We start from the raw sequence: 13,322 nt of genomic DNA, 5'->3' as shown, positions 1-13,322 counted from the left end.
TTTTTTTTAATAGTTACTTAGTTTGCAAAATGTCAGAAATGTGTGAAAAATGGCTCCAACATTAGCCTAAAGGTCAGGGTGACGTTTTAATATCAACGAACAGTCTATAACCTAAATATATTAATTTTATTATAACCATTTATTATACTATGATTAAACTATAAGATGTATGTTGTAATAAATATATTATACTGTTTTTTTCTGATAACATTGTGCTGAATAAAACCCGACTCTTCATCAGTGGAAAGAAATTGACAGGTCAGAAACCACTTCATGTTTTTACATACAGTATTTGTTCTATAGGATAACTGCATTACTCGAGAATCAGAAGCTACTTTAACGACTTTACGTCCACTTTATGTCCAAACTGTCACTGTCCACTTCGGTGCATTTCAGACTAAATATATATTTAAGGCCATCTCTGATATATTACACCCAAATTAAATGTATAAATGTGGCAATAAAAATAATAAGATTGCCACCCTGGTTCCCCTTTTCTTTTTCCGTGCCTTGAAAACATAAAGTAAACATAGTTTTGTTATCTTCCAGATGATGATTTGCCTTAGTGGAAGAAATCAAAAGATTCAGTTGTTATCTCCTATAAGGGGCGATTATTGCTATGGGCATATTAATAACATGGAGCAATAAGGTTTTTATGCCTCACTCTTTTGGACAGCAAATGTTACAATATGCCAAGATTTCTTGTTTCTGTGTCTGACAAAGGAGAAAATTAGACAGAAGTACACATGAAGAGCTATTTGATTGTGATTCTCTTGGCATAAAATGCATGAAAGAAGACAATCGAAGTGCAACGACGCAATACAAAAGCTAAAGTGCTGGGCTTTGATGCAGCACAGTGCTGTTTGATGTACGAGATGGTAAAAAGAGTGTAGTATGTGTGCTTACATTACACACCCAGGGAGTTGACGCAGTTATGAGTTCAAATAATCCCAACCATGTCATAAAATCCTGCATTTGAGTTGATGATTAACCAGCCACATGCCTTTTTCCATGCGTGAGTGTTGTTCACCAAACTCTTGAAATGTCCCTGTACTGTTTGTAGGTTAATACATCACAAGCTCACCGAACATCCAGACATCACTGGATGTGGTGAAACGTCGGAAGTTGATGGATTCTGGGGCCATCCACTTGATTGGCAATCGAGTAACAGACGCTGCAAAGAAATAAGAGATGAGATCGTTTACTGAGCGTTCCCTCTTTTCTTTCTACCTAAACTGAAATTGAAAAGCATGTGCCTCAGACCTGCTGACCTTCTGCCTGTTTTTTTAACCTCTACACAAAATGTGTAGGCAAAAATACTTTTGTCCAAAATGGACGTCGAAGAGACATCTTTTTTTCAACATCTTTCAACTTTGAGGTCCAAAGGATTTTGGTAATCAAAGGTCAATGGTCAAGGTCAATATGACCTCACGTCCAGAGATATACTGATTTAAGGGGTCAAAGGTCAAAGTCACCGTGACGTCAATGTGGGTTCGGACAGATATGCACGTAAAACTACAACTTGATTGGTTAGCGGAGAGAAACAACTGCTAGACGATGTTTCTAATTGTATTTTGCGAGTGAGTCAGAGTGATCTGACAAAATATGAAAGTTATTACAATCAAGGCATTCAGGTGTCTAAGAGAAAAAAAAAAAAAAAAACAGTCAAGTAAGCTTTTATTTCACATGTGCCTCTGTTACCTTTGTAGTATTCTTCATCCTCGATGTATCTCGACAGACCAAAGTCTCCGAGCTTCACACAGTCAGGGCTGGCGACTAACACGTTCCGAACTGCGATGTCTCTGTGACGAGACGTAAACACGTTGCAGAGAGAGGTTGAAGTTATAATATAAGCAGTCGTGTTTTAAATGGCCTTTAGCCCTCACTGGTCGACCTGTCTTTGCCTTTTGATTTACGAAACTAAAACAATACAAAAGCAATGTTTGTATTTTCCATGCAAGCAAAAACTAATTTCTTTTGTCTTCACAGGAGGCTGAATCCAGGAGTGGCTGCCTGATATCTGTCGATAATATTCTGCAAAATCAACTGAGTGAAACATGTTTTTTCTGCCATGTCACGTTTCACTAAAAATGTTACACTTAAATGCACCAATTAATTTACAGCGGAACAAGAATTATTCTTCCCAGTCTTGGAAGTGAAATGAACAGATGAACTGATGATGACTACTAATTTATTAGATGTTCATAATGCCTTTTCTTCAAAGATGTTTCATCTTCTGTATGTTCTGGTTCAGCAAGGAATGACAACTTATAGAAAGAATAGGATCCGTGTCTCACCTGTGGACCATGTTGACCCCTTCGAGGTAGACGAGAGCTTTGCAGATCTGCACGCTGAACAGTACCAGAGTTATGTTTGTCAGCTTGTTTTGGTTATGAGTCAGGTAGTTTCCGAGCTGCAGGGATGTCAGTTATACAATCAGTTGGACAGGAATTCACATTCGTTCAACATCTGCATGGGCATACAGCCGTTACAGGGTCATGAACAAATAACTGGATGGGGCTGCAACACAATTAATCATGGCTCATGTCTTCTAATATTTGTATTAAAAAAATAATAATAAAAAAGAAAACATTTGAAAACATGACTGACCTCTCCGTACTCATAAAGCTCCATGACAATCCACACAGGATCGTCTTCTATGATACCGATCAGTTTGACAATGTTAGGATGGTTGAGGTTCTTCATAATTACTGGCAAACACACAAAGTATGCAATTTATCCATGATACTCTCACAGGTCTTGTTAATACTGTCAGCTTATTGCAACAGTAGTTATTTTAAACCTATTGCTTCTCTGTATACCTGCTTCACTCGTGAATTTCTCCATCACATCAGGTGAACAGTCCTTGCAGGTCTTCACTGCCACATTAACCCGCTCGCCATTCTGTTTAATTCAACATTAAAAACAGTAGTAAACAGCTAAATAACACACGTATGTCTTGCATGGTGCCAGTTTTTCACATTGTAATGGGTCTCAGTTTTTTTTTTTAAATGTCAACAAAAAAAGTCGCACTATTCAAATTGTCATCGCTTTACGTCAATGAATATAACCCTATAATTTTGGAGATTCTCTCTTTAGATCATTTTTACTGTAATTTATCTGAACTGTAGCTGTGCAGACAGACTTACATCTCGTTTGTACACTCCATCGTAGACTTCCCCAAAAAAACCCTCACCAAGAATTCGTCCGAGAACGATGTCGTCTCGGTCGATCCCGTACTTCACTACTAGAGAACAACAGTCAAATATATAAAGGCTCACAAGTGGTTTTCCACACTATTCAGCAAAATACATGAACTTTGACGAACCTGATTTTGGCCTTTCGTCGAGAATCTCACAGTAGATATCTGAACCTGAAAACGGAAAAGAGAAAACTTTTTGTCTTGATCATAACATCTCCACTTCCTAACAGTATGTTTTGTTTTTTTTTTGTAAGGTGATGACACAGAAGTCTGACTGTTAAACATTTATATTGTACAATCGAGAGTGTAGAATAAAATAAAAAATTTCAGCCCACCCATACTGTGTCTGATCGAGCTGGTGTCTCTGCTGCTGACAGAATTAGAGAAAGACCCGGTCATAAATTTTAAAATTATGGCTCCTCAGAGCGCTGACAGAACGAATCAATAAAACAGCCGCTCACCTTGTAGGGATCTCAGGTAAGCTACTTCGTGCATTGGCGTCTAGGATAAAAAAAAAATTGTTGTGAGAGTTCCAACTGAACTTTAATTACTCATTATAAAAGTCATTCGTAAAGCCTTTAAAGCCTCCAACTAAGCTCCGTCCATTAAAAACAACACATTCATGCCCTTTATTGTGAAGTTCAGAAAATGTCCGACTCACCTTTATTTGGTCGATAGATAACAGTGTCGTCAGTGTCATTTTCTATGCGGCAGTACCCATCAATAAGATCCATCAGGTTCTCTGCCATCGGGACCGTGGCCACGTTGATCGATAAACGCTATCATAGAGGACACAAAAGCATGACATGTAAGTACATGTGCTGGATCAAATTTCCTGAGAGTTGTTCTTTTGATTTCGTAACACTTTCCATGGGATATTGTGCAAAAGGATGTTGTTGCACCTACCTGTCTGGCGCCCTCTATGTCGAAGTTTAGCAGAGCTTTGCCGTTGCTCTGCGACAAACATTGTATTTTCTTGATCTGTTTGAAGTCAGCTAGAAACACAGCCTGTGGCACAAAAGTAAGGGATCTAATAAGTTACATTATGATGGTACAAGGTTAAGGAATTTATTTCTGTGCATGACACATAACCGCTTCCATTCAACTCGGCTCAATTCAATGACTTTTTTTTTTTTATCATTGCACAGTTGCACGAGGAAATTCATTGTGTCCCCCAATACAAAACAAGTGTGTTTATAAAATGTAGTGGTCGTAAAAGTTTAAATTGCAACTACATTTAGAAAAAAACAAAACACTCGACTTCAAGATCATCGCATTGAATAGCTGACACTAGTCGCTGATTGGTCCGTTCCTCAGGGTACCCGGGTGAATGTTCATGCGAACAGGGTGCCCAGACTGTAATCACAGCGAACAAAATTGAAGCCGTGAGCATCAGTCTGGTTGAGTCTGGCTCGAGATGAGGAGCCTGTTGATGTAACGTTACCATCAGCAACACCTGTGGCTACACATCAGTTCAGTCTAGAACATAATGGTGCTTCTTCTGTCATTGTATGTAAACATTTTATCAATTATAAATAACTATCCCTCAAAATTGACTGGTGCTCGTTGATAATATAACTTTATTGTTTTTAAATGTGCGGCGTTCATATCAGAAAACAGCTGAAGTTACACTATTTGTTGAACGCCAAAAAGTTATTAGTGCGGCTGCAGCCTAAGAATACCTAAATGTTCACCACGCTTACCGCTGCATTCTTCTGTGTGCGTTGGCGAATGCCTCTCCCACCGATGACCAGCTCCACTGACAAACTCCAACCTTGCTGTTGACCAACAAAATGTTTGTAATATTACCGTTAACGACAGCAAATCTGCGTTTGGAGCAACGGAAATCCGTAAAAAGGACTTTCGTGGCATTTAGAGAGCAGAAAGAGTCCGGATGAATGTACTGTTGCAACTCACCACGAGCTCACATGGGAAGACCTCTTCGTCATAGTTGACGAACTCCGTGAGGGTCTCAAAAAACTTCACCATGCAGTCGTCCTCCTTGAGTGTTGCGTACTGTTGAAATGTTTGTTGGATCAACTTCCGTAGCTGCCTGGACTGGATCACAACCACACACATTTACGTAGTTATGGTCTGTACAATACACGAGTCTGATGCAACACTTATTTGTACACAACATAACTTAATTAGTAGGTTCCTGTGAGAGGACACAACACTGACAGCGGAAATCATGATTGAGCAAGTTTACCTTCATGCTGTTAATCAGCTCCTGAGGAAAGAAAAGGTCCAGGCCTACTTCTTTTCTGAAGCGTGGAAAAACTCAAAATAGTCAGGATTAAAAACATTAATATTTTCACAAAATGTAAATGAAGCATCTTCAGCATGTCACGTTTTACTGATTTAAGAAAAGCAACATTGCTTTTAGCTTAATTCCAGACATTTCTAACATTTACTGGCTTTTTGACAAGCTGAAGGCTCACTCAATGTAATCTTGAAGTAAATGTAAATCCAACCACACCGCTAAAATTAGCGGTAAAAGGTTTTCAAGTGACAACACGGATGCTGTTGATATTAAGCAAAGACTTACTCTAGCAGCTCAAAGTTAGATTTCTTTTCGAGACCTTTTGCGTTCATGTCTTTATAGAAACGCCTGTAAAAACAGAGGAAACAGAAATCTTGTGAGCATTGAATAAATTCTGCACACAGATGACCATGTCAATGACATTTTTCTAAACACAAAAACACAATAGCACCAAGGATATAAAAACAAACAAACAAACAAACAAAAAAACACTACACTGAAACATATGGACAACAACATGCAGTGGATTCAACCCACTCAGTCAGCTCACTCTCGCAGTGACTCACCTGATCTCCAAACAACCAAGCTGCAGCGCCATCCCGTCACTGACCTTATTCGCATGATGCTGCATGTAGTCACTACGCACCTGTCATAAACAGAAAAAATAAATATGGCAACATGTGGTTACACTTACAAATGATCTTAAATATTTTGACATTCTAGACAGACTTCTAGATATACGATTCAACCTATAGTTATACATATGGAAGAGTTATTGCAGCATTAAGTTGAGCAGTATTCTACTTAATTACTTTATTTAGCACAATATTGAAACTACTCTCTTATGCAGTATAAAAACTGCTGCTTTTTGAGAAATGTTTTGACAAAAACAACAACAGCAAGTGAATTTTGTAGCAAGTGAAAAATGATCCTCCGGTGTTATCAGAATGGCTGCCAATTGTACAACCTATTTAGCGGTTCAATGACACAAGATGCAGGGCCAAACAAAGACTTTCATCTTATAGATACCAACACTGGCATTAATTAAAAATCAAAGTGAGCCAAGAACACTCATCCAATATTCTGAATCAGGTGCAGGAACGAAGTTGAGGAGTGAGCAGAAGTAAATTTCACACACGTAAAGCTCCCAATGCAATTAATGTATTAACAACGCTGATAAAGAGCAATGTGCTTGAAACATCACTGGTGTTGTGGTGTTCATAAATTAATTGTATCGGGAGCTTTGAGTTTACCTGTTTTACTTTATATAGTGATGAATTAAATGACCTAGGCTGCCGTGCATAAATTGGCCTAACCTTTCCCACACTCTGTGGCCTTGCACAGCTGGGTAGATTACTAAACCAGATAGTTAGGTAAAAGGCTTTTGAATCGTTACCCCTTTATGTGTAATTTAATTTCTGTCATTATGATAAATCGAGTGCCTGATACCAGTTACCTGTTGGTAAAAATACATCAACGTAGATCTGTCATCTTTAAATTTTTCCAGGAAATTGACGGGAACGTATCTGACCCGAAGGTCATACCTGTAGACAAAAGGAAAACAACTGAAATATTTTCATCTTTGACATAAAATCAGAGATAAACATCCCAGTAATCTATGTGTACCTCCACTCGGCTTCCACATGGTGGCTCTCGTAGCGTTGCTCCACTTCTCCGACAGTCAGATCTGGATGGAGCCAGTGAAGTTCCTCTGACTTCAGGTGCTTCAGCAGGAGACCGTAACATCCTGCGTGTTCAATATTTGGCCCCAGTCGACCGCTGACCAGGATTGAACGAATGATGGCCTGAAAGATCAAGAAAGCTGATACCTGAATTCCCTGCAGGCTGAGGAGGCCAAATAAAACATCACTCTGGCTAAAACACAAAAAAATAAAACACATTCCTTCTTCACACTCTTCCCTATATTTTCTATACTCTCACCCTAATTTGCCAGGAGCTGTCGCATTTGACCAGCTTGAAGTTCTTGCCCAGGTTGTTGTTCGTGCAGAAGCACACTTTGAGGATCTTGACAGGTCCTTCATCCTCAGTGAAGTGCGCTTCAGGGCTGGACGTCTCACTTTGTCTTGGACTGGGCACTTTCCAGGACAGGGTGTCACCGGACATCACCTCGTACATCCTCAAGGCTGGGTTGGCGTCATCATATCCACATCATCTTTTCAACAGACAAAGGAAAAATACATTTCTTTTATATAAATGGTGCTGGGTTTCAGGTCTGCAGTCCAGGATAAAGAAGACCTTCAAAGTGGATTCTGCATATTTCAACACAAGGGTACACTTTGTTCTGTGACTTGCTTCATCGTAGTACTACAGTCGTGATATGCCTCACATTCTGGCTGTGATCTTGTATCACGTGGTCACTATGATTCACATCATTTAATCCTCAGATCTGCTGCTTACATTCCTTCCAAACTGTGATTTCAAGTGAGAGCCTGTGTGATTCATCAGAAAAAATTGTGAAAGTGAAGAGACTTGTATCATCTGCCAGAAAAACCAAGACTTCTCTCTCAAGCCAAATACAACTTGCGTTTCATTACATAAATGTTGAAAATGCAAAATGGCCAACCAGCGGCAAAATACCTGTTTACAGAAAAAAAAAAAACCTTGCAAACCAAGACATAAACACTACAAACCATCTGAAGACAAAGTACAGTGAATGACTCAGTGATGACTAGCCAATCCATGTGGCAGCTTCTTACCTCCGGCCGTTATGTAACCCGTTTTGATTTGTTCTAGATGTGTAAGTGAGGAGAAAAGATTTCAAAACAGCAGGGAAGCAGCTCCTCTTTCCCACAGGTACAATTCAACATTCTGGGAAATACTCTTACTCGCTTTACTGCCGAGAGACGGGAGGGAAACGGCTAGCCCAATCCTAGTCCGAAGGTATGCTATCAAATTCTGCCAACTGGCACCTGTAAAACACAAACATACACGTTATATCTGGTTTGTTTAAAAAACCCATCACTTCAGAAAGTATTTCGACACCTTCAGTTTCAGCACTCTTTATTGTGTTGTGGATTTAAATGGATAAATAGGCGGAATGCTTCGGGTTCTTGTCGGGCTGAAAGGTGAACTGAACCACAGTCTCAGGTCGGCTCAGCTCTCAGTTTTTGGCTTTATTCATCCGTCCTACAAGTCTGTCCAGTCTCCTTGTCCATGCCGCTGAGAAGCAACCTCATAACATGATACTACCACCACGCTTCACTGTAGGGATGGTATTAGCCAGAAGATGAAAAGTGCCTGGTGTTTGCCAGACATAGTGCTGCAAGTTCTGGCCAAAAAGTTTTGTTTCAACAGATCGGAGAATCGATTTCCTTGTGCACTAAGAGGTTTTTTTTTTAAATGCCACCCGTTAACTCCAAGCAAGCTGCCATATACATTTGTGATATTACAGTGGACTATGTACTGCACTCTCTCTTGGTCGACAGCAGTGACTTCCTGGAGACTGTTTCCAGTCTTTGTGCTGCGCTAACTGTCTCCTGGCCCCACTTTTTTTTACTTTGCATGCAGACATGAGAGTGGTATTAATCTTCACATTCAACGCTCAGAAAACAAAGCGTGTTTCGAAATGTCAAACTGTCCTCTGTGAAGAAATGGACCCCAGCAACCGCTCCGACCATTTGATTTAAACCAACATGGTTGACGGCTCGGGACTCTGAGATTGTAAAAACTTTAGCGCACAGGAATACAAACAAAGCCACAACCATACACTGTAAAAGTCAAGTCAGTATATTCACTAGTTAGAAACGCTAAACCCTGCAGACATTTTGATTGAATTTTCAGGTTACATGACATTAAGAGAGGCAGCAACCAAACGATAAATAAATTAAAAAAAAAAAAAAAACACCTGAAAAATATATTCAGAGCTTCTCTAAACTTAAGATACTTCCCAGTCAAGCAAAAGAAACGAGGGCATGTTGACTCAGCAAACAGAATATGAGCAGGCTAAATACTTAAAAACAATCTTGTCAACACACGCTCTGTGGCTGAGATATCAACCAGTCACCCACCTCACAATACTGCCCATCAGACAAATGCCTTTCAACTGTCACAACGCGTTTCCTCATAACTGAAGCTCCATGCTGTGAGCTGCGAGGGAGCCGAGTTGTGTTAGTTCCTCTCACGGCTTTCCGCCGCTGTTAGGTCGTGTTTTGTTAGCCTGAGGCCATGAATTCCCCAGCAGGGCCGTGTGTGCAGCGAGATAGAGAGAAAGGGGGGAAAAAAAAAAAAAAAAAAAGGAGAGAGAAGACAAGTATGAAGCATGGGCGGTATGTTGCACCACCACCTGGGTGTGGGCGGCCTGACAGAGGGGTTTCAGGAGAGACGGTGAAGTTTAAAATGACTTCTAAGAAGAAAAAAAAAAAACATCCATGGATTTAAAGCATGCGGAGGATCTGATGTACAAATACATTCCTCGGCTCCAGTGGCAGAAACAATCAGTAAACCTAATGACTTGTATGCATCCTTACCTACAGCTACGAATGCTCAGACGACGTGACAAAACCTCCTGTGCCAAAATAGTTTGCATGTCTCCAAGAGAGAAAACGATGAATGACGAGTTGCTAATGTAAGGCTTGAACTGAAAATATCAATTATGTAAAACATAAACAGAGATGAGACGAAGGGGAGGCAAGGAAAGAAAAGCTGTGGTCTAAATGAGGCTGACTGGTGAAAACCTGACCATGTTTTCTGTGTCTCTGCTGAATTCCTGTGACCTCCAGTGTAGTTCAGTTAACAAGTGAGTGAGACTCAATTTTTGTCTAGTTTAAGTTTGTGACACTTAAACGTTAAAACCCAGAACAATGAGGCACAGAGATCAGCAGGTTCTGGTCTAAACAGAGCCGAGTACCAAACATGAACACTGCTTTTAAAAACCAAGAAAACTACAGTATTCCTGCAGTAGGGTTAAAAAAAACAACAAAAAAAAAAACCATGCAGCCACAGATGAAACAATTCATCAGCTGACCGAATATTTAGATATTCATTGAATCATTTGTCGAGCTAAAATATCAAACATGTCCTCTTTATGTCTTCGTAACTGTGCAGGTTTGCTGCTTCTCTTTATCTGATGTAATTGTAAACTAAACCTCCTCTACATTTCAGCTGATGGTCAGAAAAACAAAATGTTCTGGGCTTCGAGTGATTGTGATGGACAATTTTCACTCTTCTCTGACATTTGGTAGATTAATCAATGATTAAAATAATCGTTAATTGCAGCCTTGCACCAAATGTCTGGCGAGATGTGTAGTCTTGCTTACTCATTCTGTAGATTTAAATCTGACTTTTGCCAGGTTCAGACTGCAGTTGGAGATGTAAAAACTTGTGTTTATACAACATTTATCATTTGAGACATGTGCCTTATTTCTTCAATATAATAAATTACTTTGGTTCATATTCCTCAAAGTAAGTATCACAACAGGCCATATTGAAACTCAAAATACTGTGTTGACTCAGAGAAGTGTTCCTGGTGAAGTTGCAGATTTGCAACAAAATCAACACCCCTCGCCTCACTTTCCAAGCAAGAGAATCTACAGTGGTGAAACAACGAAATAAAAGGCTAACAAATATTAAGTCTGAACAATGAAATGCAAAATAAAAAAAGTTACAAAAAAAAAATCCCCTCATTAAAATCACAGACAGCCATGAAGTCGTTTTTTTTCTGCTTGTTTGTAAAAACACTCCAGTTTCGTTTCATAAAAGAACAAAAGCGACACTTGCAAGGCATGCAGTGTTGTTTTCGCTCACACACTGTCATGCTGGCACTTGAGTTGTTATGGTAACAACGGTTCCCGAGGGAGATTCTTTTTTGTTTTGTTTTTGTTTTTCCCTTTCACAAATTGAGAAATAGGTGGAGAAAACTAACTCCGCCACAACAGAGGCCTCGGTGGGACAATAGATAGGAATATTCATCACTCCAACGCGAGTCTGTTTCAGGAGTTACACCTGTATATTACTGCCGTCTTTCTGCGGCCAGTTGTTTTATACGGTATCTGCGGGTGGGATGTCAGAGGGCGAATGACAACATCTGATTCAGGATGACAAATGAGGATGAAATTCCACAGCGACTGGTAGAGAGGCAACAACTGGAAACAAGGATGCAGTTGAGAAAAGAGGAAGCTACTGTTCATAGAAAGACTTGGAAAAAAAAAAAAGATCGAGGAATAATTACAACCACCTATAACATACATAAGGAAGTGGCTTTTTTTTTGTTAACTCATCAACGAGTTCTTTTCTGAAAACAGCTAAAGATTTGCTGCTGATTACCTTCATTCTATTTGGAAAGTTCCCAATACTTAGTCGGACCGACATCTAAATATCCACCTTACATGTGTTGGTGTGTCTGCAAAGATTAGTTAATTAATTAATTAGTCGGTTGCAAGAAAAACATTTTGATAGTTATTTAAATATGAAACATGCTGTAGTTCAAGCTTATAAAGTGGGAATATTTTCTGCTTTATAAAAGAGAATAAAAAGATAAGTTGAAGTTATTTAAAAGATATCATTTTGAGTTTTTTTGGTTATTTTCTTCCAATTTGTTGACATTTAAAATGGACAAAATGACTCATTGATTAAATATTTAAAAAAAATCAGAAATACAATGAATCATAGTTACAGTCCTGTAAGTCACATAAACAAAGTTCAATCTTTTACAGCTTTTACCTGTAAAATGTCCTGCTCAGTGTGCATCTTAGTCACTATTACGTACAAATATTTTTTTTGTTTATATGTGGGGAAGAGATACGTGCTGGAGGGTTATTTCCAAATGCATGTCGTTCAGGTTACAGCCTTTGACAGCTGACGTAAAGTGCACAGTGGTGCAATGAAAGACACTTTGTCAAAATCAGGGCGACATGCAGTCCTGACTGTTAACATCCAGAAGTATCATCACATGGTGTTTCTATCCTGGGATTGACATGATAAGGAAAACTCCCAAGTGTCTTTACCGCATTTTCCATTTTATTTTTTTCTTCAATAGGTACTTTAAGAGAAGGTTTTTGATATATATATATATAAATATATATATAAAAGTGTTACGGTTCAATATTAGCTGGAAATGTAGAGCATTGCTGACACACAATTGATTTAACAAGCATGAAAGTAGTTACTTCTCTTTTTTTTTTTTTTTTTAAAAAGTACAGTATATACACATGATAAAAGTACAGATGTTACTGTAAAGCCTGTTTTCCTGCTGGGTGCTTCTCCACACAGGCAGGCTTTCAGACAGGCCTGCTCTCTAAACAGGGCTGAGCTGAAGGGTCTGCACATTGCGCCGTCATGACCCCCAGGCACTGGAATGCGGCTGGCTGCCGCTTCACCTGCACAGACATGCTCTGATAATGAACAAAGTTCGCTCTCTCCGGGAGAAAACGGCACTCACTACTTTACACTGTGCCATTAAAAAAAAATTAAAAAAAATCAGTTTTGGAAATACACTTTGCAAAAGCTTCAAAGCCCCAGTTTCACACGTCGCTCTAATCACATTGACGATGTTGTAATCGTTTACAAAGTGTAATGTTGATTATGGTCAACTGAATGCCGAAAATACGGACTTTTTAAAAAAGAAAAAAAAAAAAAAGGTAACTGTTTAAAAGCAGGCCAATCTGTTTATTTCAATTACCTCTTTACACGTGGGGCCGTCGCCGACACTTGTAGTGGTTGTAATGACTTATTGAAATCACCTGAGCAGGAGCTGAAGATCCGTGCGCTGACAGAAACACAAACGTGAGTTCATCTTACCTGATTCTAACTGAACTCCTCCGAGAAGAAAAGCTTGACGGGGGGGGGAAGAAGAAAAAAAAACCAACCGTAATTCCTCCTGGAGAGTCCAGGCCTGCCACT

At 39.3% G+C, this 13,322-nt stretch overlaps 1 protein-coding gene across 7 annotated transcripts in view; it reads right to left on the bottom strand.

Moving 5' to 3' along the window:
• The window catches only part of ptk2bb (protein tyrosine kinase 2 beta, b), a 17,784-nt gene extending 4,462 nt beyond the window's left edge, over positions 1 to 13,322 (bottom strand). The window contains exons 1-21 of one of the 7 annotated variants that reach the window (XM_069142025.1): positions 13,221 to 13,322; positions 8,312 to 8,395; positions 7,407 to 7,638; positions 7,092 to 7,270; positions 6,922 to 7,009; positions 6,032 to 6,111; positions 5,751 to 5,813; positions 5,412 to 5,466; positions 5,120 to 5,260; positions 4,906 to 4,980; positions 4,109 to 4,210; positions 3,864 to 3,981; positions 3,664 to 3,703; positions 3,538 to 3,572; positions 3,329 to 3,373; positions 3,150 to 3,247; positions 2,823 to 2,904; positions 2,611 to 2,711; positions 2,298 to 2,413; positions 1,702 to 1,802; positions 1,085 to 1,174 (exon numbers count right to left, since the gene is read on the bottom strand). In XM_069142025.1, the coding sequence (XP_068998126.1) occupies positions 1,085 to 1,174; positions 1,702 to 1,802; positions 2,298 to 2,413; positions 2,611 to 2,711; positions 2,823 to 2,904; positions 3,150 to 3,247; positions 3,329 to 3,373; positions 3,538 to 3,572; positions 3,664 to 3,703; positions 3,864 to 3,981; positions 4,109 to 4,210; positions 4,906 to 4,980; positions 5,120 to 5,260; positions 5,412 to 5,466; positions 5,751 to 5,813; positions 6,032 to 6,111; positions 6,922 to 7,009; positions 7,092 to 7,270; positions 7,407 to 7,601 (1,804 nt within the window). In that variant the 5' untranslated portion in view covers positions 7,602 to 7,638; positions 8,312 to 8,395; positions 13,221 to 13,322. Of the gene's footprint in view, positions 1 to 1,084; positions 1,175 to 1,701; positions 1,803 to 2,297; positions 2,414 to 2,610; positions 2,712 to 2,822; positions 2,905 to 3,149; positions 3,248 to 3,328; positions 3,374 to 3,537; positions 3,573 to 3,663; positions 3,704 to 3,863; positions 3,982 to 4,108; positions 4,211 to 4,905; positions 4,981 to 5,119; positions 5,261 to 5,411; positions 5,467 to 5,750; positions 5,814 to 6,031; positions 6,112 to 6,921; positions 7,010 to 7,091; positions 7,271 to 7,406; positions 7,769 to 8,311; positions 8,396 to 9,493; positions 9,866 to 13,220 lie in introns of those variants that run through there. The other 6 variants (XM_069142026.1, XM_069142021.1, XM_069142028.1 and 3 more) reach the window with 6 other exon arrangements.

The sequence above is a fragment of the Embiotoca jacksoni genome, unplaced genomic scaffold (assembly GCF_022577435.1).
Source record: "Embiotoca jacksoni isolate LCO1_2020_lvr unplaced genomic scaffold, fEmbJac1.0.p SCAF_96, whole genome shotgun sequence".
In the NCBI taxonomy this organism is placed as follows: domain Eukaryota; kingdom Metazoa; phylum Chordata; class Actinopteri; family Embiotocidae; genus Embiotoca; species Embiotoca jacksoni.
The sequence above is the reverse complement of the archived record's forward strand: the minus strand, read 5'-3'. Positions and strand labels throughout refer to the sequence as shown.